A 24,602-nucleotide genomic window follows, 5' to 3' on the forward strand; every position below is an offset into this window, starting at 1 on the left:
TGCCTTTCCTCCTCTTGGGAAACGAACGGCTGTAGAGGGGGCCATCGTACCATCTGAAGAAAACGTTTTTAGTAGAACGCGAAAAAAAAATTCAGACGGCTTCGTGTTATCGTTCTTGGAAGTCGGTGCTGCCCTTGGATTCTACAGCACTTGATCGATTTCCAGAAGCGCCCGCATCTCGGACATCCGGTGAGGTTCTGGCGCTTTCGTATTGCCCGTGGGGAAAGAATACTCCGGGGTTGAGGATGTGTTTTCCGCCGCAGGATGATACAAAGGGTGGACCACGTCGGCAATGGAGTCGACGTGTTTAGTAATCCTGCCTATGACTCTTTTGACTGTATGTTACTCCGACACTACTGTACACAAGGCCCCCAAAGATACAGAATCGATGTATGAGGATGAAACATGATTCTGTTTTCTGTCTTCCTCAAGTCCTCATTCGCTCGCTCGCTGGCTTGCTCGCTCGAATACGGGGCTGGTAGTTTTGGGAGAGATACAGTATAACAACGCCTTGCCTCGCCACGTGAGACCACTATTCGCTCGCTATGCATTTGTTCGCGCAGGACAGAAACATGACTTCCAACAGTTGGGGAAAAATTCTCTGGCAAACAAAAAGGGTGATCAGAACATCGACGCTACACTCAAGACCAAAAGGGAAAAGGAACATGAAATCATTCTGGCGGGAGGAAGCCCCGAGCGAGCTCTCCCGCACTGCGAGGCACCGGCGGCTATCGCTGCTGTCCTCCGACGGCCTCGTGGGGCGTAAAGGTGTGAATACAAACTGCATCATGAGGAGGCTGGCAGGCTCATTCCCTGCATCCTCTTAATCAGATCATCAGAAGACTGTGCGGACCGAGGCATTTCGGTCGCTTCTTCGTCTGCTTTTTTTTCATCGTCATTATTGTAGTCGTCGAACGGTGTCGCCGAGCCAGGCGATCGTTGAGTCATTTTGGTTGTGGTTGTTGTAATCGTGTCTTTGGGCCCGTCGTCATAAGTGAAGTCGTTGAAAATGCTCCGGAAGGGAGGTGCACCTCCGGAGAATGATTGCCGGTCGACCGACGGCGGTGGAGAGCCGCGCCGGCGTTGTGGCGTCGTATAGAGACCTTCGGTCTCACGCAAGGCGTCTTTGACCTTCCGTTTGAGAGCGTTGACATATGGCACGATGTGTCGCAGGGTGGCTGTGTCGAAGGGAACTTTCTTCGTTCGGCCGGCAGGCGCAAGAGATCCAGGGTCCGCCACATTGCTGCGTTTGCCTTGTAGCGCTGCAATGACGCTCTGTGCCACCAGTTCGGAATCCTTGCGAGGTCGTGATGGCGTGTTCTGTCGTGAATTAGATTTGGAAATATCAGTTGGCGTTCCAGGGACGGGCAGCACAGGCTCAGAGAGAGTGATAATCGAAGGACGGCGGGAAGATGGACGTACTGCCGCACCAGTGTCTTCGAAGGCGTCGAAATCAAAGCCCGGAGATGACGGCGGCGAGCGGCGAGGTTCCAGTGTCTGCTCCTCGGATTCCTGGTCCGCGAGCTCCACCATAGCATCGACCTCGCGCCATGCCTGAGCGTGTGGGCCATTCAGCATGTCCAGTGCGACTGCCCGGATGCGCAACTCTTTAAGCTCCTCGATGAGAAGTCCCCATTCCCGCAAAAGGCCGATATTGGCGACGACATTCTCCTGCGAGGCTTTGACCATTTGCGGCACGTCAAAATCACGGCCGCTGTCGATTCGCTTCCCGCCAGATGTAGAATCATCATTGTTAGTGGCGATCGCATCAGGTTGCGTGAAATCGAAGTCCTCGTCCCAATCCTCAGTCACTCCTTTGCTGCCAACTCCCCAGGTGCCAAATTTGTTGGCAATGAGATTCGATCGTTTGTTGTCGACATCTGGAGCCACTGGCACACTGTGACTTCGAGCATGCATGCCGCTCACAGGCCGGCGACCGATTGGCCGACTCCCTCTGCTGTCCTGATCCTTTTTCCCGTGAACAGTTCTCGGCCGCGGCGGCGAGTTTTTCGATTGTCCCGGGCTGGGTTGAGGCTCAGACCAATCAAACAAGTTTGTCCGGTCCAGGGCTGTGACATTATTGCGGTACGGACTTTGTGTTGGGGAGTCTGGGCTGGAAAAGCGCAAGTTAGGCCCAAGTCGAAATGGGATCGATTTGCTCGCCGGCGTTCCGTTCGGTGAGTGACCATGGGATCGAACTCTAGCTTCCGAGACCAGCTTGGATGTAGACTCGTCCTCTTCTTCAGCGTCCCAATCTAGATCGTCAAGATCGGGGACGAGGTTCATAGTGGGTGGTGACGAGGCAAATATGTCAGAAGCACCAGGTCGCGCAGACGGCGTGTTTGTGACGCTCCGATTGTGAATTGATCGTACAGGTGTGCTGAGTACGCTCCCCTCCTCCTCAATTATGCTGTGTCGATATCGAGCATTGTGGTCACCACCAGATGTTTGGCCGTCGTTCAGAAAATCGCGCAATTTATTGCTCCGGCCTGACGAATATGTAGGTGGTGAATCATCGAATATGGTCTCAATGTGCGGTCCTCGTCGACCAGAGCTACTTCTTGTAGTTCTCGTTGGTAGTGAGTCGAATGCGTGATCACTCTGATAATCTGTGCTGGTGTCGTCCAGTGATCGTAATTCACTTTCCGATCCTACAGTGGAGGCAGGTTCGGAGAGCGCCGCAGATAAGCGAGGAGGACGCATCGTGAATTCATTCTCTGTAGCTGGCCGGCGTGTGGACTCTTGTGTCAAAGGATCGGCGATATCGAGTCGTGATTCTGTATTCGGCGCGGGTAAGATTCCTACATCGGAGACTATTTTCAATTCTTCGTCAGAAGGTGGATTGCTATCAAGAGCACCATTCAAGAAGGATCGCATGCTGTGCGACGTCAACGGTTGGGCACCAAAGTCTCGACGTTTTGCAGGCCGCTCGATGCCATCAAAGTCCGGTGGAGGATTAAATGCATCGCCTACGAAGTCGATGGGCATTGACACAACTCTTGGCCGGCCTCGCTTTGATAGCTGTAGTTTGCTTCGGCTCGATGAGGGTCGTCGCCATAACGGTTGCGGTCCGGAGGACAGAAGATCGCTGATGGAGAAAGAGCGTCGTGGACTGTTCTTCTCTGGGAAGGAGCCATGATTGGGAAGCGGCGACGAGGGTGTGCTCGCGTTGAACTGTCTTGATGCAAAATCATCTTCAACATCGCTTCCTCCTTCACTGTCCCATCTGTCAAACACAACGCCCGCAGGCCCTGCCAGGTCGAAAGCTGACACCAGGACTGGTACATGCTTTTTGTCCGGATATACCCTCCTGATTGGTGTGGGAATGCCGGATGACGTTCGGGGACGCTTGGAGAAAGGTCTTTCTTCGTCGGCTATGCGAGGAGTGAAGTAATGGCGCCATTGTGACTCCCGAGCATCCGGCAAGCTACCCTCCGTCGAAACGTAGCTGCTGGAGATATAACTTGGAATGCTTTCCCGGAGCAGGCTGGAGCGCTGATGACTTGTTGCTGGCCTTCGCATCACCGGCAGAGGTAATTTGGACCCAGCACTCAGGGATCTGTCCGTCCCACGTGACGGCGGTGGCACTTGCTTGACTAATTTGTTCGTCGGTCGAGGTGATGGAGTCTGAGGAGCGAGGATCGGCCTTGTCGAGTCTGCGTGCGAGAAGGTGAACGACGCATTGGAATGTGAGAGAGCCGAAGTGCTGGGTCGGGATGGTGCACGACTGGAATCGCGTGATCCTGATATGCTGCTGGACATGCGGCGCAGCCATGTTTGTGACGAAGCACCTGGTGTGACGACTGGTGGTTGCTGTGTTCCAACATCATTCTCCTGCGACGTCTGCCGTGGGCGTTCCATACCCGCACCCAAGTTGGCTCGTGGGGTCACCTGAAGGCTTCTCTTTTGAATCGCTAATGACCCACTTTCCGTTCGCATATGCTTCCCATGTCGGCCATCAACATCCGAGTCAGGGCCGTGTTCGACGTCCGGCAAAGCTGAAGCTGGGAAGGAGTCGGCATGGAGCGAGTGCTGACGGTGGTAGGAGAGAGGGTGAATCTGGTCCAGAGTACGGTTCTGGTGGTAAGAGTGGCGCTGGGCGACGTCAAGCATGGACGAGACAGGGCGGTGGTGAGCCGACTCGTCGTACTGATCTCTTCGAGCGAAAGCCAGGCCGAGAGTGGAGACGGAAGTGGCAGCGCTGGACGCACAGAGGGTCGATATTGTTCGCATTCTATGTCATTCTTGTTGAAGTTGGGTAGGTCACGCGTGCCAGAGCAGCATGCTGGGAGGCCGGCGCAAGCGACAAGACGTCCACACTTTGGCTCACCCGCCGCATTGCACACGCGAGACACCAACAGTGAATGCAATGGAAATCCGTTGCAAGCCAACGTGTGAACCGACTTGCTGTCAGCAAGCCTCTTTCCGGAAAGGCGGTACACAGCCTGGCTCGGTGTCTCGTCCTTTGCTGGGAGGGTAGAGGGACTTCAGAAGGATCCTGGTGGTGAGGCCGGAAGGGTTGCGTGATGATCCGCAATGGGAGCCCGTTTGAGGTTGATGATGTGAGGAGGAAAAGCCTGGGTGATCTCACCTAGACGAACACACATACATTACGCAAATACACGGACGCCGGTAGTGAGAAGAGAAGGAGGAGGAGGAGGAGGGAAGGAAAAGCGGTTCGTGGTTTGGCGATCGAAGATCACGGCCCAGGTGTTGATGGTGGTGGGTACAGAAATCATAGAGGTGGTGAAGAAGCAGGGTTGACGAGCCTCCTCCAGGGCCCTCTCACCACCACCGTTCCTCTTCCTCGGTGCACCACGAACGACGACAAACGAGCACGCAGCAGGCGCCCCGAAGTGAAGCAGGCAATGCAATATGCGCCAAATTATATTTGTTAGGAATCACTATACATGGGCAACGCCAACGATCCGTACGCACCACACTCCAGGGCGATTTATTCATTTGTGCGTCGCGTATACTGTGCGTATACTGTACGTCCATGGTCAGGTCAATCCATGCACTTCTCGCTTTCACGCCTTCAACTACACTGCCATCTTCGCCATTATCATCCTCACTATTATTACAGTGGAGGCATTGGGAGGGGCATTTAAGCATCGTGTCTCTATTCCACCTTTTTTCAATTATTATCGTCCATTGTACAACGCTGTGTAATACGCGACGAAGGCGCACGGGAGGGTCATTGAAATTACAATGAGGGAGAGATGATGCTGCCCGCGTGGATCATCATCACCGCCTTGCCTCGTCCTCCACTGCCACCACTACCATCAGCCAACAGAACCAGCATCAGCTCGTTTGTGCGCCCGCCATCGGCGCAATCGAGGACCCCGAGGCGTGTGGGCATGCCACTCCGATTGCCTCGAGCACGGATCTCTGCCCTGATCTGGGGGAGAGGGAGGAAAGTTTGGCGGACTGCGTGCACAGTCACACTCCACCAGCTGGACGAACAGCGCGTGTGCGAGAGTGAGCGTGTACAGTACCGTTCCAGCTTCATTCTTTCAGCGCTAAATGATCATTCTGCTCCACCTGGTATTTATGTACTATGTAATGGGCGTCAATTCGTTCGCTACTTCGTTGTAGCACGTATAATAAGTGAATAACAAGCAGTGTTTGAATTGTAGCTATCGTACCTAGGTATTCATCAGATGGAGATCTTCTTTCGTCAGTGCCTGGCCAGTTCCCACATGAAACGCATCGTCATCAAAACGTTACATTGCTGATTTCATGTGCCGCGCTGATGAACTGACCGGTCGCTGGGCGCCAGCCCGCACGCATTATCTGCATGCCTGCCTACCTTCCCTGCGGCTGAGCATTTTTACCAGGAGCCTCTTTGCCAGGGAATGCTCATTATGGTTGCAAACGACATTGGAAGCAGGTACTGTCGAGTTACTCTTTCAACTTCAACATCATTGCTCTGCGGAACGGTTCACTGGAGAATATGGACACGGGAAGTCTATCGCTCATCGGCGGACTACTTTTTCTGTCTCGAGCCCATCCCGATTCAAGGCGTGGGCGCATGCACTCCCGACAATACCTTTCCTCTATAGGACAACACAGCATGATGTGCAACGTCCGCTACTGCTCGACCGCTCGCAACAAATAAAGCGGTTACATACTCTTGCGCCACCAAAGGAGCCCGCGTCAAGTCCGGTGGGAAGTATGGCAGTGAATGCATGCGGCAGTAGTCGACTCTGTGCCGGAAGTGACGCCGCCGCTGCATCTGTCAACCTTGTTCACCTATCGCCGTTCGGCTTGGAAAGTTTGTGAGTGCTAGATATTCGTTCTTTCATTGTCTTGCCAGCGACCTCGCGTCAATCATAGCTCACTCGTGTCGTAACGTTGACAAGCTCGCTCCAATAGCTTAACCGGACATCCGATGAGCCTTCCGTTATCCAGTATACTCAGGGGTAAGGTCAGATCGGTATGGTGAGCCTTTCAAATTCCTGTGGGTGCAGCGAAAGGCGTCCCCAACAATTTGTCGGTGCGTGAACATGGGTGTCGACGCCATAAGCGGACCATGTCGCGCAGTTGGCCTGCGGCCGAATTTTCTCCAGCGACGTGCCGAACCAGTCACAATTCATCACCGACTATCGAGTTCATGAGGCCTACCACGCCAGCACGCCTACCTTGGAAATCCGTGCCTGTGCTGACCGGGTCATTCCCAACTTGCTCATCTTTTCCAGACGCCGTTAAATCGGCTTCCATGGTGCCGCCGCGTAGCATTTCTGGGACAATGCCACGCTGACGAATGCTCGCTTGTACGGGATCTTCTGCGAGCCCTCCACGACATTGCCTCCTTCGCTTGCATGAGCCAAACCTTCATCCTGCCACAATATTGCGAGCGCGAACGGATCCTGGGCCCGCAGGCAGGTCTCTGATCTATTTTCAATGATGCGCTTTCCTTCATCTTGTTGTGCTGTATCACCCAACGAAAGATACACACCGCACTCACGTGCACTCGGCGTGGCAGACTTCACAAGATTTCCAGACAACTGCCGCGCCAAGGCGGACCGAAACACATGTACTTTTTAGTAACTTTTTTAGATCGCTTCACGATGACGAGTGGCTCGTAAACCATGTGGCACAGTCGGAGTTCGCTTTGTCCGCGTTCTCTGGCGATCGTGCGACCTATCCACAAAGCCAGTTTGTGGCACCCAATGACAAGCAATTTCGATGATTTCGGATTGAATGTCTGCGTCGAGCCGTCAAGCTTTTCTCCATAGCTATGATCCGTCAGCCGAGTGCTTTCATTGGGGAACCATCAGCAATAGAAATCCTTCCCTGCTCGGGCAAGCCGGCGATCAGGCGGACCTGGCTTGTGGGCTGTGCTGGTGAAACGCGTCGAGGGCAAAACGGCGTGGCCGAGATCTATCCCTGCAATCTATGTGGGTACTTGTGATGGTGGAACGGATGGCGTAAGGAGATCACTGCCCGCCTTGCATCATCGGTCAATGATGCAACACCAATGCCCTTCGTGAGCTGTGCACTTCTTGTCTGACCGCCGCAAGCATACGCTGCATTGGGGGATACATTGTGTGCATATGCATCTTGTGATGTGCATATGCAGCGCTCTGGAGATTTAACAGTAGACGCGCAGTAGGACAAGCTGACTGCATGGCAAGCGAAAAGTGTTCCAAGGTTTTGCTGGAGTCCCGTCACGTCGGCGCCGCGGATGCATTCATCATGTGGTTCTATCTGCAATCATCCAGGACACTGAACTAATCTATTCGGCCGAAACTCCCCATGCCTTTCCGAGGCATGATGACTGATGCTCATCCTGGCGGAATTTACCACCCCGACAAACACTGAGGATGACATGGTCGTTCTTAGTGTTGATAGGGCTGTCTAATTAGATGATGAGCGAGCCGACATTATCCAAATTATTCCAGTTGTTGCACCTACTCCACTGGGTTGGTGACATTCGTCGTTATCTGATGCCCGCGGGGGCGTTTGCCAGTGATCATACTCGTCATCACTTCCCAGGCGGCACCTACCTTTAGTACAACAGGCAGGTATCACAAGTAGCTCGGACTCGTTCCAGATATGTCCACCTCTTGCTCCGACAGGTCGCGCATCGACGCAGTCGTGGCCGTGTCCTGCTTGTACCTTGCGAGACCAGCAATACACTACTCGCTATATTTCCTCACCCCACATAGCATACGAAGGTCTCGTGCACAATTTGTATAACACTCATGCCCTGAGCCCTGCGGCAGTGTCCGCCGGCATCTCACAGCACACGGTGCGCGGCCCTCGTCGACAAGCTCCTTGCACCTAAACATGTCTTTATGCTGCACGCCGAGCGACCGCTGCTCAGACGCCGTATGATGAGCTCATCCAGCACCATGCGTCGCATCTCCGCCCTTGACCGCTTTGTCAAGCCGCCATAGACAAGCGCATTCCTCATCCTTAAGAGGACCTAGCTGGGCTCGTCAAGCGGCTGGAGGAACATGGTCGTCGTCGTCGTCGTTGATGACGACCATTCGCGGACACCACGAAAAGCAATCTCGGCTATATTATGGAAAAGTGGTTGCAGTAAGACGATTCGCACTGCGATGCTTCCTAAAAACACCGACGTTTGAAGCACTCGCAGATGCTGTAAATTGCAGCAAGTCTCGGCGACGACAATGCCTTGCGTAACAGCAGCGCCGCCATCCTCAAAGCAATCTTTCAGTGGATGATCCGGAATCATGAGCGGGGACTGCAGCAAGCTCTGTTTTTGAATCAACACTTTCGCCGCTGGAAACAAGCATACGCAGATGTCGCCTGAACCACAAACACCGCGGTTTGATCGGCGAGATAATGGATCCAGCGACACACAGATGCTTCATGGGCCGCCTTCTAGTAAGACCATGAGTGTGGATCCAACGAAAAGTGCCGACCGCGCTACCCCAGCCGTTCGCGGATGAAATTCCAAGGTAGTGATGCTAAATATTGTCTCAATCCTGAAGCTAATGCGAGTGGCCATGGCGGCAGCGTTCACGGTCGCGTTTATAGGTTGAGTCGAACTGCCTGCGCTTGTCGCGATGGCCGAGAGAGCTGAGACCTTGTATGAGAACAGAATTAATTGCCGCGTTCGCAAGACGGGAAAAACCCTGGCACAAGTTCTCCAACGCGGTGTAGCGATGCGATTCAGGCGCGATGACATTCACTCTGAGATCCAAAAGCGCCAGTGTCTATCAAGAGCATCCTTTTCCGGTAATGCAGGTGGCAGCGAGCGCAAAGCACTTGCTTTCATGTCTATCCCCTGTCATTGTATGTAATGACGAGACGCTACCAGGATCATGCACGGATGTTTGACCGCATTGCCGTATAAGTGAAGCCCGCGCAGACGAAGGAAATAAACGGGACTGGGTGACTACAGCCGGTTAATCTGCGCTCGGAACAGCTTGTAGGGACGACCTGATCGGTCGTTGTTTTGCCGCCATCGCACTATACAAGATAAGAACCTCCCAATTGAATCGATATTGTTAGAATCGTCCCTGAATGCATCGCAAGTGGTGTAGTATACTATTAATAGTGTGGATGATAACTGTATCGAGCTAGCGATTAGACTCCACGTCTTTGCTTGATGTTATTAGTCGTAGCCTGGATCTGACACCCGACATAGCATTTTGATACTGCTCCATTCACCTCCAATTTTTCTCGCGCATCCACCGGAATAGAATACTAACCATGTCGCTGCTTCACTTACCCCCAGAACTTCGTCTGGCGATTTATAATTATGCAGGCGCGCCCGGCAATGGCACATCGCATAGTTGTGAGGAGGAAGATGGTGACGAAGTGTCGCTCTCAATATCGTACCCCCGGCACTGCGTAGTGCAGAATGTGAAACTTTCGAATATTACCAACATCAACCTCAACCATCGGCTAGTAGAACGTCATTTATCTGAATCGCCTCGTGCATCTACATCCAATAGCAAAGGATGAGAGCGATGCTACCGCTAATCCTAATAGATATAAACAACACCATTCTACTCATCGATATTGTCAAGAAAAACTCGGCGGGCGGGAGTGTTTATGCAAAAGCCGGCACACAGTATACTCAAGTTATAGCAAGTTCAATTGTGGGATGCCCCCTACGCCATTGTTTTTAGTCAACTCATTGATGCGTAAGGACGTATTGCAGGTCTTTTTTGGTAAAAACCTTATCGTGGAATATCCGACCGAATCAATGGATTATCCGCATTCCGTGCTCCATTCTCCGAGTCGATTGCATATCTCAAAGTTCCTCAAGGAAGTTGTTCCCAAGGATGGTCTCCGCCATTTACGCTATCTTGAAATCGTTTTCGAGCGGTTCGAATGCATCGGGCACCTGGCATGGTGCGAATCTGGCAGCTTAGAGTTGCTGGATTCGGAACGCACAATTGAGGACATTAAGCTACACGTCGTATCGTCAAACCTTGCGATCAAGATTAGCTTCCCTCCTGATATGGGTAGGATCTACGGGCGCTCTCCCGACGCCCAAGACGAAGATTACATCTTTTCTCAGGAAGCATTCCTGAATCGGAGGAAATGCTATGTCAACACAGTCTTGCCTTTGCAGCGATTAAGTTGCCACTTGAACCACCTAGCAGTTTGCATCTATGGAGACATGGAAGAACCTGGAAGGAAGACTGAATATGCTGAGGAGTGGTCTCGTGAGCTCGAAAGCATAATTATGGGTGCTTCATATAAGCAACCAACAAGCGACGACTACGAGGCAAGTGGTCGGCCCGAGCCATTGTTCATGGCGACTGGATTTTGGCTCATAGATGCCAACTACTGTGGTCGAAGCAGAATCCAACTTGACTATGATATTTGAGTTCAGCAATGCAGTACTATTTCAACATAAAGTTGATTGGTTGTGGTCCATTCAGATTGGTGTGAGGACATGGCAAAATTACGATGCGATCCTTCGGCAGCTGGTTTCGATTAAAGACGTAACCGCACACCGCAACAGTGAAGCTCGGATGGGTGCGTCAGGCCAAGTTTCTTGTAGCAGTGCGTGAGTGACGACGAAGTGGTCTTGGTGTTGGTACCCAGCGATTGGAGATTGGTGGCCAAGCCGAATTCCAACAGCCAACAAGCGATATCAAATGCAGCCGCTGGTGCTTCATGAAACTGGCATCACAATGCTTCGTCTCGAGCTCGCCCAGATATCAAGATTGTAGATGCGGGCGTCTGGCTATGCTGCACATGGAGAAGCTGCAAGGCGATTCTACCAGTGCGGCATATTGATTTGTTCCAAAATGTCCCGACTTTCCATCCACTCTCAGTCAACACGTCACACTCGCACGGGCGTGCAATCGCGAATCCACATTGTGGAGAATTTGAGCTGAGCTGGATGCTGGTTTTTCGACTGCGTGATCACTACTCGCTCTACTTCAAAAGTATGAGGTTCTCCAAGCTGTCGCTTTAATCGTGTAGAGATCTTCGTTGTTAGAGAGCATTAAGGCATTCCAAGGTTGGTAGTATTACATATCTTTACACTGTGTGCAATTCTCAGGGACACTGGACCAATCAGAGCGGTCCGGGGGCTTTGAGAATTTCTGGACGTCACCCCACTACTGCGTGTGGATTACTAGAATTGCATGCGGACTCGCCGAGTTGTGGAGACTATCAGCGAAGAGAGGCGTAATCACGAAGTCACAGCAATCTCAAAGAAACCTGGGAAGAGACACGGGAAGATAACTCGTCGCTTCCGCGTCCCGATACGCGACTGCTTAGGTATTTACCAAAACGCCAGGCATCGAGGACTGACGCAGCGCAGCTGTCACACATAATATTGGCGAAATGGAATCGGAACTCCAAGCCCGGTTTCCTCAAGTTGACTCGGTGATCACTAGCTACAGCATTGGTTACCTTCAGCATTCTGCGCGGCAATTCAGCAGCGAAGATGATTTTGACCCGCTTACTGATGCCGCTGCGGCAGTTACTCAACTTCTGATCTCTGCCTCGGGAGAACCGTCAAATGAAAATGAGGCCGCTATTAAGAAGCTCGTTGACGAGCTTGTCACAAGGCTGGCGAAACAAAACGGCTTGCAAGGCGAACGACGGCAGCAGGCACCGTCGGCACGAAAGCTTGACCAGACCATCCAGGTTGGTGCTCAACGAAACATGTCATCAACTTTGGCGCTCGCGGGCGGTGCTGTCGATCTCGAATCTGCCAATACTCGTAAAGTCGAATCTCGGGTAGACAAGAAGAAACTCGAAAAGGCAGAGAGAAAACTACGTGCCAAGCAGGACAAAAAAGTGTACAAGACAGTCGAATATGAAGCTTCACGTCTACTCGACCAGCCGGATGAGCAAAAGTCGTACGAAGAATTCTTCATGGAAGTCAATCCTCTGCAATTGGGATCTGACAGTCAATCCAAGAGTAAAGATATCAAAGTCGATGGATTTGACATCTCCATCGGTGGCAAACGTATCCTGTCCGACACTAGCCTTACATTGGCGTATGGCCGCCGATATGGTCTGGTGGGTCAGAACGGTATTGGTAAATCAACCTTACTCAGAGCTTTGGCCAAGCGTGAGGTCGCGATTCCCACGCATATTTCAATCTTGCACGTCGAGCAGGAGATCACTGGTGACGATACTCCCGCGCTGCAAGCTGTGTTAGATGCCGATGTATGGAGAAAGCATCTATTGAAGGAGCAAGCCAAGATCAGCGAAGAACTTCTTCAGCTTGAGGCTGAACGCTCATCCATGGCCGACACATCTGCAGATGCTGCGAAACTTGATAAGCAACGTGAGGGTCTCGACATCACGCTGAGTGATGTTCAAGGTAAACTCGCGGAGATGGAGTCAGATAAAGCAGAATCGCGAGCTGCTAGTATTTTGGCAGGTCTCGGATTTTCGCATGAGCGTCAACAATTTGCCACAAAGACCTTTTCTGGTGGTTGGCGTATGCGACTTGCACTGGCACGAGCATTGTTCTGTGAACCTGACTTGCTGTTGCTGGACGAACCGTCTAACATGTTGGACGTGCCTTCCATTACTTTCCTTTCTGATTACCTTCAAGGTTACCCTAGCACTTTGTTGGTGGTATCCCACGACCGAGCATTCTTGAACGAGGTGGCTACAGATATTATCCATCAACACTCCGAGCGTCTGGACTACTACAAGGGAGCTAATTTCGAGTCCTTTTACGCAACAAAAGAAGAGAGACGAAAGACGGCCAAACGCGAATACGAAACACAGATGGCGCAACGTGCTCATCTGCAGGCCTTCATCGACAAATTCCGATATAACGCGGCAAAGTCGTCAGAAGCGCAATCTCGAATCAAGAAATTGGAGAAGATGCCTATCCTGGAAGCCCCTGAGAGTGAATACACGGTGCACTTCAAGTTCCCTGATGTTGAGAAACTGTCGCCTCCTATCATTCAAATGACAAATGTCTCGTTCGGATATCACAAGGACAACATCCTCCTCCGTAATGTTGATCTCGATGTCCAGCTTGACTCTCGAATCGGCATTGTCGGTCCCAACGGTGCGGGTAAAACAACAGCTTTGAAGTTGCTCATCAGTGCCCTCGATCCCACCTCAGGAGTCATCTCGCAGAACCCAAGGCTCCGAATCGGTTTCTTCGCCCAGCATCACGTGGACGCGCTTGACATGAATATGAGCGCAGTCGGTTTTATGGCAGTCAAGTATCCCGGCCGCTCTGACGAAGAGTACCGTCGCCACCTTGGTGCCTTTGGTATCACGGGAATGACAGGTCTCCAAAAGATGGCTCTGCTTTCGGGAGGACAGAAATCACGTGTGGCATTCGCATGCATCAGTTTGACCAACCCTCACATCTTGGTGCTCGACGAACCGTCCAATCACTTGGATATCGAAGCCATGGATGCCCTGAGTGTCGCGCTGCAGCAATTCCAGGGGGGTGTACTGATGGTCAGTCACGATGTCACGATGTTGCAGAATGTGTGCACCAGCTTGTGGGTGTGCGATCAGGGAACCGTGGAGCATTTTGATGGTACGGTCAAGGATTACAAGAAGCGCATCTCTGCGCAGGCCGGTACAGATGGTGTCGTCAAGCAGAAGTAGTAGGCCAGGAGGACATATATAGCGGTCAAAAACAATGCTTGGGATCAGAGTGCAGCTCATGCTGTATAGTTCTCATCATGTCGATTTTACGAACGCAAAGAGTGTCACGCAATGAAAACCTTCCTAGGTAATTCTGATATTAAAACCCCGAGGTTCTAGAACGGTTTATTAGTTGATGCTGCGCAGGGGGCAGTTTCTAACGGCTATCTTCAAGCCTGAGGCAGTCAATTTTCGCTGCCAAGCCCAATACTATCCAACTCGAAACGAACTGCAAACTTGTTCGTCAGAATTTTGCAGACCATCGCCCCCAAGCCAAATGGCACCCCAGACCCCACCACACATGCCAACCAGACAGGTACCCGCATGAGTGTGCTCAGCTTCAATCTTCGTTGTTCTTTCTCTTCTCAGCTTTGCAAGCTTTCATTTCCAACCCAAGCAGCCGGTTCTGCAGTTTTTTTCACCTTTCACCAATCGCGTACTTTTGCCAGCAAGAAAAGAATGCCTCCCAAGAAGGAAGTCAAGGTCGAGAAGATCCTGTTGGGTCGCCCGGGCAATAACTTGAAGAGCGGGATCGTATGTACGACATGTGCGTGCCTCGCGCGTAGCCCCATCGCATTGATCTGACGAGTCCTTTGTTCTCTAGGTCGGTCTGGCCAATGTCGGTAAATCGACATTCTTCCAAACCATCACCAAATGTTCTCTGGGTAACCCAGCCAACTTTCCTTATGCCACAATTGACCCCGAGGAGTCGCGGGTCATTGTTCCCGATGAACGCTACGATGAGTTGTGCAAGATTTACAATCCCAAATCGAGAGTACCGGCACACATGACCATCTACGATATTGCCGGTCTCACGCGAGGTGCATCGACTGGTGCTGGTCTCGGCAATGCCTTCTTGTCACACATTCGCGCGGTTGATGCCATCTACCAGGTTGTTCGATGCTTTGATGATGCCGAGATCATCCACGTCGAAGGAGACGTCGACCCGGTTAGAGATCTTGACATCATCAGCGATGAGCTCCGAATTAAGGATATCGAATTCGTTGAGAAGGCCCACGAGAACTTGGTGAAGCAGACTCGAAGAGGTGGCCAGTCATTGGAGATGAAGAAGCTGAAGGAAGAGCAAGCCACTGTTGAGAAGATCCTGGAACACCTCAAAGCTGGCAAGGACGTTCGAAAGGGCGACTGGTCGCCAAAAGAGGTACGTACATTTCACTTTTGGATCACCAGCATCTATTGCCATTTTTCAAGATGAACCAGAGATCACATCTCTATAATCCCAGCTCGTCGAACACCTCATTTTATACAACGCTAGAGGTGTACTGAGAGAACGTCTAACTCTGAAACACAACCATACCATATCCTCATCCGATGCCATTATTCGCGAACGATCGCTTGCTAACACCAACGGTCAGGTCGAGGTTATCAATCCTCTTTTCCTTCTTTCCGCCAAACCTGTTGTCTTCCTTGTCAACCTCAGCGAAAAGGACTACATTCGACAGAAGAACAAGTATCTGCCCAAGGTTGCCGAATGGGTCAAGGAGCACGCACCTGGTGACCCGATTCTTCCCATCTCTGTCGCCTTTGAATCGCGCCTTACCACCTTCGAGACTGATGCTGAGGCTGAGGAAGAATGCAAGAAGCTTGGCACCAAGTCTGCTCTCCCCAAAATCATTGTGACTATGCGCAAAGCCCTCAACCTAGGCTCCTTCTTCACAACCGGTACCGATGAAGTCCGTCAATGGACTCTAAGGAATGGCACCAAAGCGCCCCAAGCCGCCGGTGTCATTCACGGTGATTTTGAGAAGACCTTCATTCAGGCTGTGGTTTACAACTACGCGACGCTCAAGGAGGAAGGCGACGAAGCGACCGTCAAAGCAAAGGGCAAAGTCATGACCAAGGGTAAGGACTACGTCATGGAGGATGGAGATATCGTTCTGTTCAAGGCTGGTGCAGCCAAGTCATGAGGTGTATGTACTGTACTATGCCATCAAAAATCGAAATCAAGTGAAAGCACCGCTTTTCCCATCATTTGCAAATAGACACCGTTTCGACTTTCGCTTTCATGAACGGTCGTGTAATTTGACGTCAGGCGTTGTTTCGAGCTCCACGATTTCTAATCTTACAGTACGAACGAGGTGAAAAAGGTTGCAGAAGAGACAGTGAACAGTACAGCCAGGAAGGGTTCGTTGGAGTGTGGCGCAGTGATGACCAAAATAGCTCTGACGGTGAACTTCAAACGGAAAGCCAGTCGTGTCAACCAGGCCGATAACGATGTTTGGGTGCGCGATTCACGGAATTGTTATTCGGGGTAATGATCTCGGAGTCTCTCGTTTCTCGGCAAGATGTCTTCTGCACTCGTTTGTCGCACACCAGAGGTCAGACTCTTGACAGGTACAGAGCTTTTTGAATCCCTTTCGACCAACGACAAGCTCTTCGCACACTACGCTGCAAAGTATGATTATCACAACTGAGATTGGCTTTCGATAATGCGAATGCTGACAAGGTTCGATTTAGAGCTGCTTGGCTGGGTGCGAGGATCATCCTTCGACAAGTGTCCCCCGAGTCTGAATCGATCTTCGACTTCATCATCCAGCTGTACAACTCGTGTGATGGAAATTGGAAGCACCTTGGTCATTCGCTAGGAATTCCAGACGACGAGTTGGGCAGGTTCCTTGAATTTGCAGCAACTTTCCTCAGTAATGTGGGAAATTACTACGTAGGTTGATGTTGGAAATCTATTGCCATCCATTGCTCAATCTGTGAACAGGGCCATGGTGATCAAAGATTCATCCCGGGATTTACGACTGAGACCTTCCGAAAGCTTACATCGGTATCAAAGATCACGCAATACCTTGCAGCACAGCTCGAGGCAGTCATTTTCGCACCTCTTCCGGAGACAATTGGTCTGCCGGGTGCATCCACGCAAAGCGCATACTATCAGTCCTTGTCGGGCATTTCTCGTCAGGAGATCGACAGCGTTGGTGCTATCGCGGCGCACATGAATATAGATCCGGAGAACACAAGATTATTCAAGTCCGAGAGTCAGACAGGCATCATCGTAGACATTCTCCAGGCATCCGTGGAGAAGGATATCGCAGAGAACGTTTTACACGACAAGGATGGTCTGAAAGTGCTACTTGTTCGGGGCGACTTCTCTGATGTATTGCAACGAATCTGCGAGAACCTTGAGCAGGCAAGTGTGCACACCAACGATGAAAAGAAGAAGGACTATATTTCGCAATTGTGTGCGAGTTTCCGGACAGGAAACATGGAGCAGTACAAGGAATCTCAGAGAACCTGGGTGAGAGACCATCAGACGACAATCTCAACGGTGTTTGGTTTCGTGGAACCGTACAGAGATCCGTGTGGCGTCCGAGCCGAGTTCGAAGGCATCGTCGGCATCGAACATCCGGGTGAGACAGCTATGTTACGTCGGCTACGCGACAACGCAGGCACCTTCATCAAACGACTCCCATGGGTGGACAAAGATCATGACGATGATTCGTTCGGAGCCTTTGAGGTGAATATGGTAGGCGGGCTCCACTTTGTGAGCGTCGAAAGTATGGTTGTCCGTCCTGCATGACGAGTAGAACAGAACACTGACGGGCCACAGCGATCGCGTACTGCAGCACTCTGGTGTTTCCTGGAGTTAATCTTCCCAATGTATGATGCATGCTTCCGCCTGACATGTGGAGGGCTAACACACAATCAGTATAACGACATTCGAGCTGAAACAGGATCCAAGAATATCATGATCTCGAACCGTCTAGACGGTACACCAATGGCGGGTGATTCGACCGCTGTGACTCTTCATGAACACGTGAAAGGAACGTTCATGAAACACAGAAGTCACACGTATCATCTTTGGGTAGTGTTCCATGAGCTTTTTGGTCATGGCACTGGCATGCTACTTCGAGGAGCCAAAGGCGAAGCTTGCAATTTTGACATCGATAATCCTCCGATTAGTCCACTGTCCGGAAAGCCGATCGATACGTGGTACAAGCCTAACGAGACGTTCACAGGAGTGTTCAAGGATATTGCCACAAGCGTCGATGAGTGTCGCGCAGAATGTATTGGGGCTTACTTGCTGAGCGAAGTCGACCTGCTGGCACTTTGCGGATACCCAAAGGACGGTGATATCAAGCCATCCGATCGTAAGTACCGACTTGCGATCTCTCTGGCACCGCTGACGATTCACCAGTTGAGTACAACATGTATCAGCAGCTCGCAGTGGCAGGAGTGCGCAGCCTGGAGAACTACTCGGTGGATGAAAAGGTACGGTTGTACGACCACTTCTCGAAGGCACCTTGCGTACTAACCACGATTCTTTTACAGAAATGGAGCCAAGCACACAGCCAGGTAAGTAAAACTCTTTTGGCGACTACTTTTTGCCGAGTTGACTTGCTCACCATAGATACAGGGCCACTTTGCCATGTTTCAGGCCATCCGTCGAGCAGATCCTGATCTCATTAAAGTCAACATCGATGCCGTCAACAATAAGCTGCACGTCCGTGTCGATCGGAGTCTAAGGAATGCAGAGCGTGGGAGGTCTGCATTGGGCGATCTTTTGATGCGCCTGCATATTTATCGATGCACTGCAGATGTGTCACGATGTCGCACGCTTCTCGACGAGCTCACTGTGCCCGCGCAAGAATGCCTTGAATGGAGAAAGATCTTGCTCGAGGAAGGGGCAGTGAAGCGCGTGTTTGTACAACCAAACACTGTCATTGTCAATGGTGGAGTAGTCATCAATGACTATGAGCCGACGGTTCAGGGATTAATCCAGAGTTGGGCCGAGCGACAGGTATGAAGATTATGGTATAAATCATGTTTTTCAAACGTTACTATCTATATTGTAAAAATCGTTTCACTCGCAAGCCATGTCTGCATCCTTCCATAGGCTCCATAAGAATTATACGTGCGATGAGAATGTCTGAATACCTTGCATAATAGTCTGCAGCAGCGCCAAGAAGGTCGCCAGACTACCGAACATGATGACAGCCCAACATGTATACCACTGCGCACGATCTCTCTTATCACGCCACATGGCGAGCCAACCTCGAGGTCTAACGCTAGAGAGTTGATGTTGTAAGATCGCGATTCGCTGACGCAAAATCGGAAAGTCGCGCGATAATCTGTAAGACTCTCGGTCTGGCCCAAGAGTCTCCGGGAGTCCTCCAGTCTTTGTACATAAATTGAGAAGTAGCTCGTCGGGCTGATATGTTGGAAGTCGACTATTAGAGAAGTGCTTCTTGTAAAATCTTCTGGATTGTTGGTCTTGGCCGAAGAGTAATCGGTACGACAAAACGATTTCTTTCAAAAGCTGTGTCACTTCTTCGGGTCGAGCCCACGACCCTCTGTATTCATCTTTGGATGCGAAACTAATATTTGTGAGAATGTTTCTCGTGGCGATGCAATTATTCCACGTACCTGTGTAGAACGCTGTCAAGAGCGTGATCTCCAGAGCAACATGTGTGTGCTAGGCAAAATGACGGCCATCGATATAAGAAGATGGTGTTGGTCGCTTTATCCAATTCTAAATGTGGTGCAATTGTGTCCACCCACTTGAATTTGAAGTTGGCGAGATCTGACAGTGCCGCGGCATTGAGCGACGCGGGTGTCACAATCTGAGCCTTCTCCCATGCTTCACGATCTTCTGCTTCTTCGCATGTGCAGGAATCTACTTTCGGCAACATCAGCCCAAATTCAAGCAGAGTGCTAGCGATTGGACGCTTGACATCAAGCTCATCTGGACAAAGTCTGAAGAAGGAATGGCTCCGGTAACCGTCGAGAACATCTGTAATAGCTAGAGGCCCCGACGGCTTCGAGATATCCGCTTAATAGAGCATGCTTTGCCAGCCCAAAATCATGAAAACAATCGTCTGGGCGAGTCTTGTCGCGTCAAGCTCGTTTTCTGGAACAATCATCCGGCGCTGAAGCAAGTTGTGTGCAATCCTGTCCAGACTGTGATCGGCTTTCGCGTGTTTGGCGATTTCGTCATATGTAATGCGAATATCCGGGATTGAATGCTTAAATTCAGAGGGCATGTTAGCGACTTGTTCGCGAATCCATTGCGGATACCAATTGCAGTAATGCGCATATTTGTTGTCCACAACGCTGATGGCGTTTCTCTGAAGAATCGTAGACAGCATCGATCCGGAAAGATCGTTTTGCATCGATATAAATCTTCCGCTAAGTGGCCTTGATGCATTCTCTTCAGCTTTGGTTTGTGATGTGATGGACTTCGTCGTGCTCATTCTGAACAGCAGGTGGACCACCATAGCTCAAGTTCGGCACTGGAGATCTAGAGAAAGAGATCATATGGAGATGTTGTGCATTGCGGCTCCCAGTCCGACCAGCATTATATAAATGCATGCCTGAACGCTCGTGGGAACCTCCAGTGGCCCCCGAACTCACTGTCGAGAATCACTTGAGGTTCGATAGACGAGGAGGATGCCATGGCCTGACCTGGACAAACCTTAAATCCCCAAACCCAGACAAATCGCACCAATGGCGCCCTTGATGCACGTGCGGGCAGCGGGACACGCTTCAGTGGGCGCTAAGCTGCAGAGCTTGCACACCATTATCCAGACTCCAGACCATCCCGCCCGATCGCGCCAAATGACAGGCTGACAATGACTGGAGCGGACGGGACACCGACCAGCGCGGAACAAGGCTACTTTCGAACCATTTTCCAGTGCCCACTCAGCGTTCGACTATCAGCTAGTAAGCACATCAAGAATGTCCACAGCAACAAGTACGCCGACAGCGAGAGCGCTTGCCCGATTCCAGGTTGGATATTGATGATGTCAAAGTCCAGGATATCAGTAGTCCAGAGGAAGTGTTGGCAGCAGCTAGAGCACTTCGGCCGCTCCAGCGCACTTCCTCTGGTTGCTCAGGCTCACGCTCTTGGCGGACTACCACTTGCGATCACCCAAATTAGTGGTTTCATTGTACAGCAAAAGCTATCTCTCCAGGGCTCACAAGCTCCATATCTCTTGATCAACGTAGTGCTGCGTGGATTCACAAAAGAGGCGCTCCTGGACATCAGAATGGGCATATTCTCAGCACCGTTTGGACCGTAGCAATACAGTCATCACCCGTGGAATCGTGCCGATTCCAGAGCTTACTTGCTCTTCTCGATCCAGACAACATTCATGAAGACGTTTCGCTCACAGAAATACATCATCCCCAATCCGATGACTTCGAGTTTGTTGTAGACGAACTTGAGTGAGTCGTGTGCATGCGTGTCATCTGAATGGAATTTGCCAATCCCTCTACAGTTTCATTGACGCGAAAGAACCCTTGCTGAAACAGTCTCTTCTCCAACGCGACTAGCATGAGGCATCGCTATCCATCAATCGTCTCGTACAATTTGTAGTACTCGAATGACTTCCACCACAAGAGCGATAGCATCAGAGATCGTTGCTAGATCGGCCCGGGACACCGGCTCGAAGCGGTTGCGTTGACATCATTAATAGGCCACCGCCTGCGACCTGCGCCACCAACTGTGCGCATGCTATGCCATATAATAATACATCTATCAGAGCATTGCAATCATCAACATACGCACTTCGGCTCCATCACGATGCTCGTCGGATGTTTCGAGGCCTGCGTAGCGCGGTCCACTCCGCAGCGTCCAGGTGATCCCAAACAGCGCTCCTGATCGGACGATCGTGCTTTTTGGCACATGTTGCATTCAACGGGTATCGATCATGATATACCTAGGTATTCTCCGATGGTTGCAATCGTGACAGATTAAACGAAACCCCCTATGGGCCAGGGAGATGACCATTCGGAGAGAGCCGAGCCATGACGCAGACGGCTCGTCAAACGCACTCACCAAGGACGATATAGAGAGCGCACCTTTGCAGAAGCCGGAGCGGATGTTCCGAATTATCTGCCGCGGTTCACGGGTATGGGGTCGCCAAGTCCGGGCATCCTGGATCACGCCCTTCCATACCGTGGACAGCTGGAGTCGTTCGGCCGCGTTTGTCAGCGAAGATCACGTGCCAATGGTCACGTGGATGGCCGTCCTCCAAACACCACGGGAGAAGCGGGGGCGTCCGTGACTGCAGCCATCGATGTAACTAACCTCCGCACAACTCCACCGTGGTCAGTCGGTCGTCCTCTGATCCGTTCAATGAATCGGCAGCTTCGTGGTTGCTGCACGACCCTGCGTGACCTGCGCACCATTCGGCATTTCCATTGTCTCTCTGTACCGGGTCTGATGACATGGAGAAATGCACTGCGGGCTTGGCTCACGCTGGATTTGTGCCCGTCTGTATAAAAGGAAACAGTAATGGACGGTTTCGATGACGATGATCGTGGCGGTCACGACACAGCTCGCTATATGTGTCGCCCGCCCATGATCGCTGTACGGAGCAACGGGTGCAGGTCAGCACCAGTCACTATTGTTCATCTATATCCATATATCTTCCGACCTCAGGTAGCGTGTCTCGCGAGGTCGGCCCTTACTTCACATCGGTCCTCGCACATACGATCAAGCAAATATGAAGACCTCATCTGCCGTCTTGGCGACAGCCGTAGCGTGGACCAGCCTCGTGAATGCGCAATCTACCTATTCCTCCTTGACTTCATCGTATGCTCCCTTGGCGTCCTGTTCGTCCAGTCTCACGGCGAAATATGCTGCTCCTTCAGTGGCGCCGGGATACGTCGCTCGATTGGTCGCTCAGGACCTGTCCAGGCCAAGAGGGATCAAGTTTGACAATGAAGGTAATCTGCTGGTTGTGGAGCAGGACAAGGGCATCGCAGCTTTGACTTTGGTCGAGTCCGGCGCCGGGTGCTGGAGCGTCAGCAGTCGCAGGATGGTCATAGACGAACCGAGCTTGAACCATGGCATCGTAAGTGGTCTCTCGTTGGAGGCGACTGTCTTGAGACAGAAGACTAAAGTGAACCGAGCAGGAACTTTCAGCAGATGGCAATACCCTCTATGCCTCCAGCGGTGAGACGCTCTGGTCTTGGGCGTACTCGAGCTCGTCACAGACCAACACGTCAGGCCCACGGGCTCTCGTGACCGGCATGGCCGGCTCAGACCATACCTCTCGCACGCTCCTCCTCTCGAAAAAAGCCCCCGGGCTGATGGTGATCAACCGCGGAAGCAATTCCAACATCGACCCGGAAGCCTCATCGATCACGACGGGACACAGCCAAGTCAAGGCCTTCAACCTGACCAACGCCACCGACGGCCCCTACGATTTCAACACGGACGGCCTGCTGCTCGGGTGGGGCCTGCGGAACGACGTCGGCATGGACGAGGAGCCGCTCCACGGGGGGATCTACTCGGTCGAGAACAGCGCCGATCAGATCAGCCGGGACGGGGTCGACATCCACCGCGACAACCCGGCCGAGGAGCTCAACTTCCTGGGCTACCTGAACGGCACGTCCTCTGCGAACCAGGGCCGCAATTTCGGCTATCCGGAGTGCTTCACGGCGTGGAACACGTCGGCCATTCCGCGCTTCGGCGGCACGGTCGGCCAGCAATTCGCCATCGGTGAGTCTGACCCGTGGGGACGGCGCGCCTCGATTTGATTTCTGTCTTTTAGCTATCGTTGTTGTTTCTTCGGGTTCCTCAGCATGGAAAAAAACCCCCCCAACAGGGCACACCACCACCCCGCTCCCCCAAAACACAACCCAACATTTCGTTCTCCTCTGACAAAAACTTCGGTGAAACCTCCCAGATGCATCCAACGCCACCCTCAACGACACCCTCTGCGACCGCTCCCACCGGCAACCCGCCGTCCTCGCCTTCCAGGCGCACACGGCGCCGCTCGACCTGCTCTTCACCCCGAGCGGCACGACGGCCTGGATCACCTTCCACGGGAGCTGGAACCGGGAGTCGCCAGTCGGCTACAAGGTCAGCGCGGTGGCCTTCTCGGGGGGCGCTCCCACCTCGCGGCTGGAGGACAGCGCGGCGGCGACGGTCGACGTCGTCGCGAACCCGGACCTCGCCGCCTGCCCCGGGGCCTGCTTCCGCCCCGTGGGCCTGGCCTGGGACCCGCAGGGCCGGCTGTTTTTGTCGAGCGATTCCACCGGCGAGATCTACGCCGTGTTGCGGACGGACGGCGTCCCCGTGGCGCTGGGCCCGACGCCCGTCCGGTCGGCGGACGGCACCGGCGGCGCCGGAACGACGGCGGCGACGGCGCCCGCGCCCAGCAGCACGAACCTGGCGGCGTCGGTGGGCGCGAGCGGGGTCCTCGCCGTCGGGTTCGCGGTGTTGGCGTTCTGGCTCTGAGCGGAGGTTTGGTTTGGTTTTTTTCGTTGTGTTTTTTGGGGCCCTTCCAGATATGAATTATGATGATGATGATGATGATGATGATGGTGATGGACAAGATGGACACGATGCCGATATCATCCAACGGAGTTTTCTGAGAATTGGAGGGGGAAAGGGGATGGGGGGGAAAGGGTCATGTCCCTTGCCGTTTTCCAATCCAGAAAAGGTGCGAAACCCGATAGGAAAAAACCGGGGAAGACGAGGGAAAAGAGATCGGAAAAAAAGATCTTCGTCAAGAAGTGAGATTGTTCGAAACATGCCC

The 24,602-nt window shown here is 52.2% G+C and overlaps 11 protein-coding genes across 11 annotated transcripts in view; 7 read left to right on the forward strand and 4 right to left on the reverse strand.

Moving 5' to 3' along the window:
* Window positions 1-786: 786 nt before the first annotated feature.
* K489DRAFT_311977 (uncharacterized protein) lies at window positions 787-3,522 on the reverse strand (the record flags this gene model as incomplete). The annotated part of the gene is made up of 1 exon (XM_033600823.1): window positions 787-3,522. The coding sequence occupies one exon, from the start codon at window positions 3,520-3,522 to the stop codon at window positions 787-789; it is 2,736 nt and encodes a 911-aa protein (XP_033463389.1).
* A 2,110-nt stretch (window positions 3,523-5,632) lies between these two features.
* Window positions 5,633-6,568, forward strand: K489DRAFT_113587 (uncharacterized protein). The gene is made up of 2 exons (XM_033598914.1): window positions 5,633-6,281; window positions 6,379-6,568. Exons 1-2 carry the CDS (start codon window positions 5,743-5,745, stop codon window positions 6,446-6,448), a joined length of 609 nt encoding a protein of 202 aa, XP_033463390.1. The 5' UTR covers window positions 5,633-5,742; the 3' UTR covers window positions 6,449-6,568.
* A 3,099-nt stretch (window positions 6,569-9,667) lies between these two features.
* Window positions 9,668-10,820, forward strand: K489DRAFT_376767 (uncharacterized protein; the record flags this gene model as incomplete). The annotated part of the gene is made up of 2 exons (XM_033603998.1): window positions 9,668-10,082; window positions 10,145-10,820. Exons 1-2 carry the CDS (start codon window positions 9,942-9,944, stop codon window positions 10,817-10,819), a joined length of 816 nt encoding a protein of 271 aa, XP_033463391.1. The 5' UTR covers window positions 9,668-9,941.
* Window positions 10,821-11,531: 711 nt separating this feature from the next.
* On the forward strand, window positions 11,532-14,179 carry K489DRAFT_376768 (putative translation initiation regulator). Its single transcript, XM_033603999.1, has one exon. The coding sequence runs from the start codon at window positions 11,791-11,793 to the stop codon at window positions 14,041-14,043; it is 2,253 nt and encodes a 750-aa protein (XP_033463392.1). The 5' UTR covers window positions 11,532-11,790; the 3' UTR covers window positions 14,044-14,179.
* Window positions 14,180-14,541: 362 nt separating this feature from the next.
* Window positions 14,542-16,058, forward strand: K489DRAFT_398646 (GTP-binding protein YchF; the record flags this gene model as incomplete). Its single annotated transcript, XM_033606940.1, has 3 exons — window positions 14,542-14,616; window positions 14,687-15,244; window positions 15,327-16,058. 3 exons carry the CDS (start codon window positions 14,542-14,544, stop codon window positions 16,008-16,010), a joined length of 1,317 nt encoding a protein of 438 aa, XP_033463393.1. The 3' UTR covers window positions 16,011-16,058.
* Window positions 16,059-16,252: 194 nt separating this feature from the next.
* Window positions 16,253-18,925, forward strand: K489DRAFT_376769 (dipeptidyl peptidase III). The gene is made up of 8 exons (XM_033604000.1): window positions 16,253-16,498; window positions 16,561-16,762; window positions 16,814-17,606; window positions 17,660-17,709; window positions 17,759-18,200; window positions 18,248-18,321; window positions 18,382-18,405; window positions 18,467-18,925. The coding sequence occupies exons 1-8, from the start codon at window positions 16,389-16,391 to the stop codon at window positions 18,854-18,856; spliced, it is 2,085 nt and encodes a 694-aa protein (XP_033463394.1). The 5' UTR covers window positions 16,253-16,388; the 3' UTR covers window positions 18,857-18,925.
* On the reverse strand, window positions 18,877-20,129 carry K489DRAFT_419612 (uncharacterized protein). The gene is made up of 2 exons (XM_033608213.1): window positions 19,477-20,129; window positions 18,877-19,427 (listed from the first exon to the last, which is right to left on the reverse strand). The coding sequence occupies exons 1-2, from the start codon at window positions 19,740-19,742 to the stop codon at window positions 18,959-18,961; spliced, it is 735 nt and encodes a 244-aa protein (XP_033463395.1). The 5' UTR covers window positions 19,743-20,129; the 3' UTR covers window positions 18,877-18,958.
* On the reverse strand, window positions 19,884-20,303 carry K489DRAFT_367581 (uncharacterized protein; the record flags this gene model as incomplete). The annotated part of the gene is made up of 1 exon (XM_033602870.1): window positions 19,884-20,303. The coding sequence occupies one exon, from the start codon at window positions 20,301-20,303 to the stop codon at window positions 19,884-19,886; it is 420 nt and encodes a 139-aa protein (XP_033463396.1).
* A 378-nt stretch (window positions 20,304-20,681) lies between these two features.
* K489DRAFT_419614 (uncharacterized protein) lies at window positions 20,682-21,360 on the forward strand (the record flags this gene model as incomplete). The annotated part of the gene is made up of 1 exon (XM_033608214.1): window positions 20,682-21,360. The coding sequence occupies one exon, from the start codon at window positions 20,682-20,684 to the stop codon at window positions 21,129-21,131; it is 450 nt and encodes a 149-aa protein (XP_033463397.1). The 3' UTR covers window positions 21,132-21,360.
* Window positions 21,361-22,559: 1,199 nt separating this feature from the next.
* K489DRAFT_386724 (soluble quino protein glucose dehydrogenase) lies at window positions 22,560-24,301 on the forward strand (the record flags this gene model as incomplete). The annotated part of the gene is made up of 3 exons (XM_033606250.1): window positions 22,560-22,910; window positions 22,972-23,560; window positions 23,748-24,301. The coding sequence occupies 3 exons, from the start codon at window positions 22,560-22,562 to the stop codon at window positions 24,299-24,301; spliced, it is 1,494 nt and encodes a 497-aa protein (XP_033463398.1).
* The window catches only part of K489DRAFT_386725 (acid phosphatase/Vanadium-dependent haloperoxidase), a gene marked incomplete at both ends in the record, with an annotated part of 1,969 nt that continues 1,475 nt past the window's right edge, over window positions 24,109-24,602 (reverse strand). Inside the window, one exon of the mRNA XM_033606251.1 lies at window positions 24,109-24,297. Within this exon, the coding sequence (XP_033463399.1) occupies window positions 24,109-24,297 (189 nt within the window). The remainder of the gene's footprint in view (window positions 24,298-24,602) is intronic.

Source organism: Dissoconium aciculare (assembly GCF_010015565.1).
Source record: "Dissoconium aciculare CBS 342.82 unplaced genomic scaffold K489scaffold_2, whole genome shotgun sequence".
Lineage (NCBI taxonomy): Eukaryota > Fungi > Ascomycota > Dothideomycetes > Mycosphaerellales > Dissoconiaceae > Dissoconium > Dissoconium aciculare.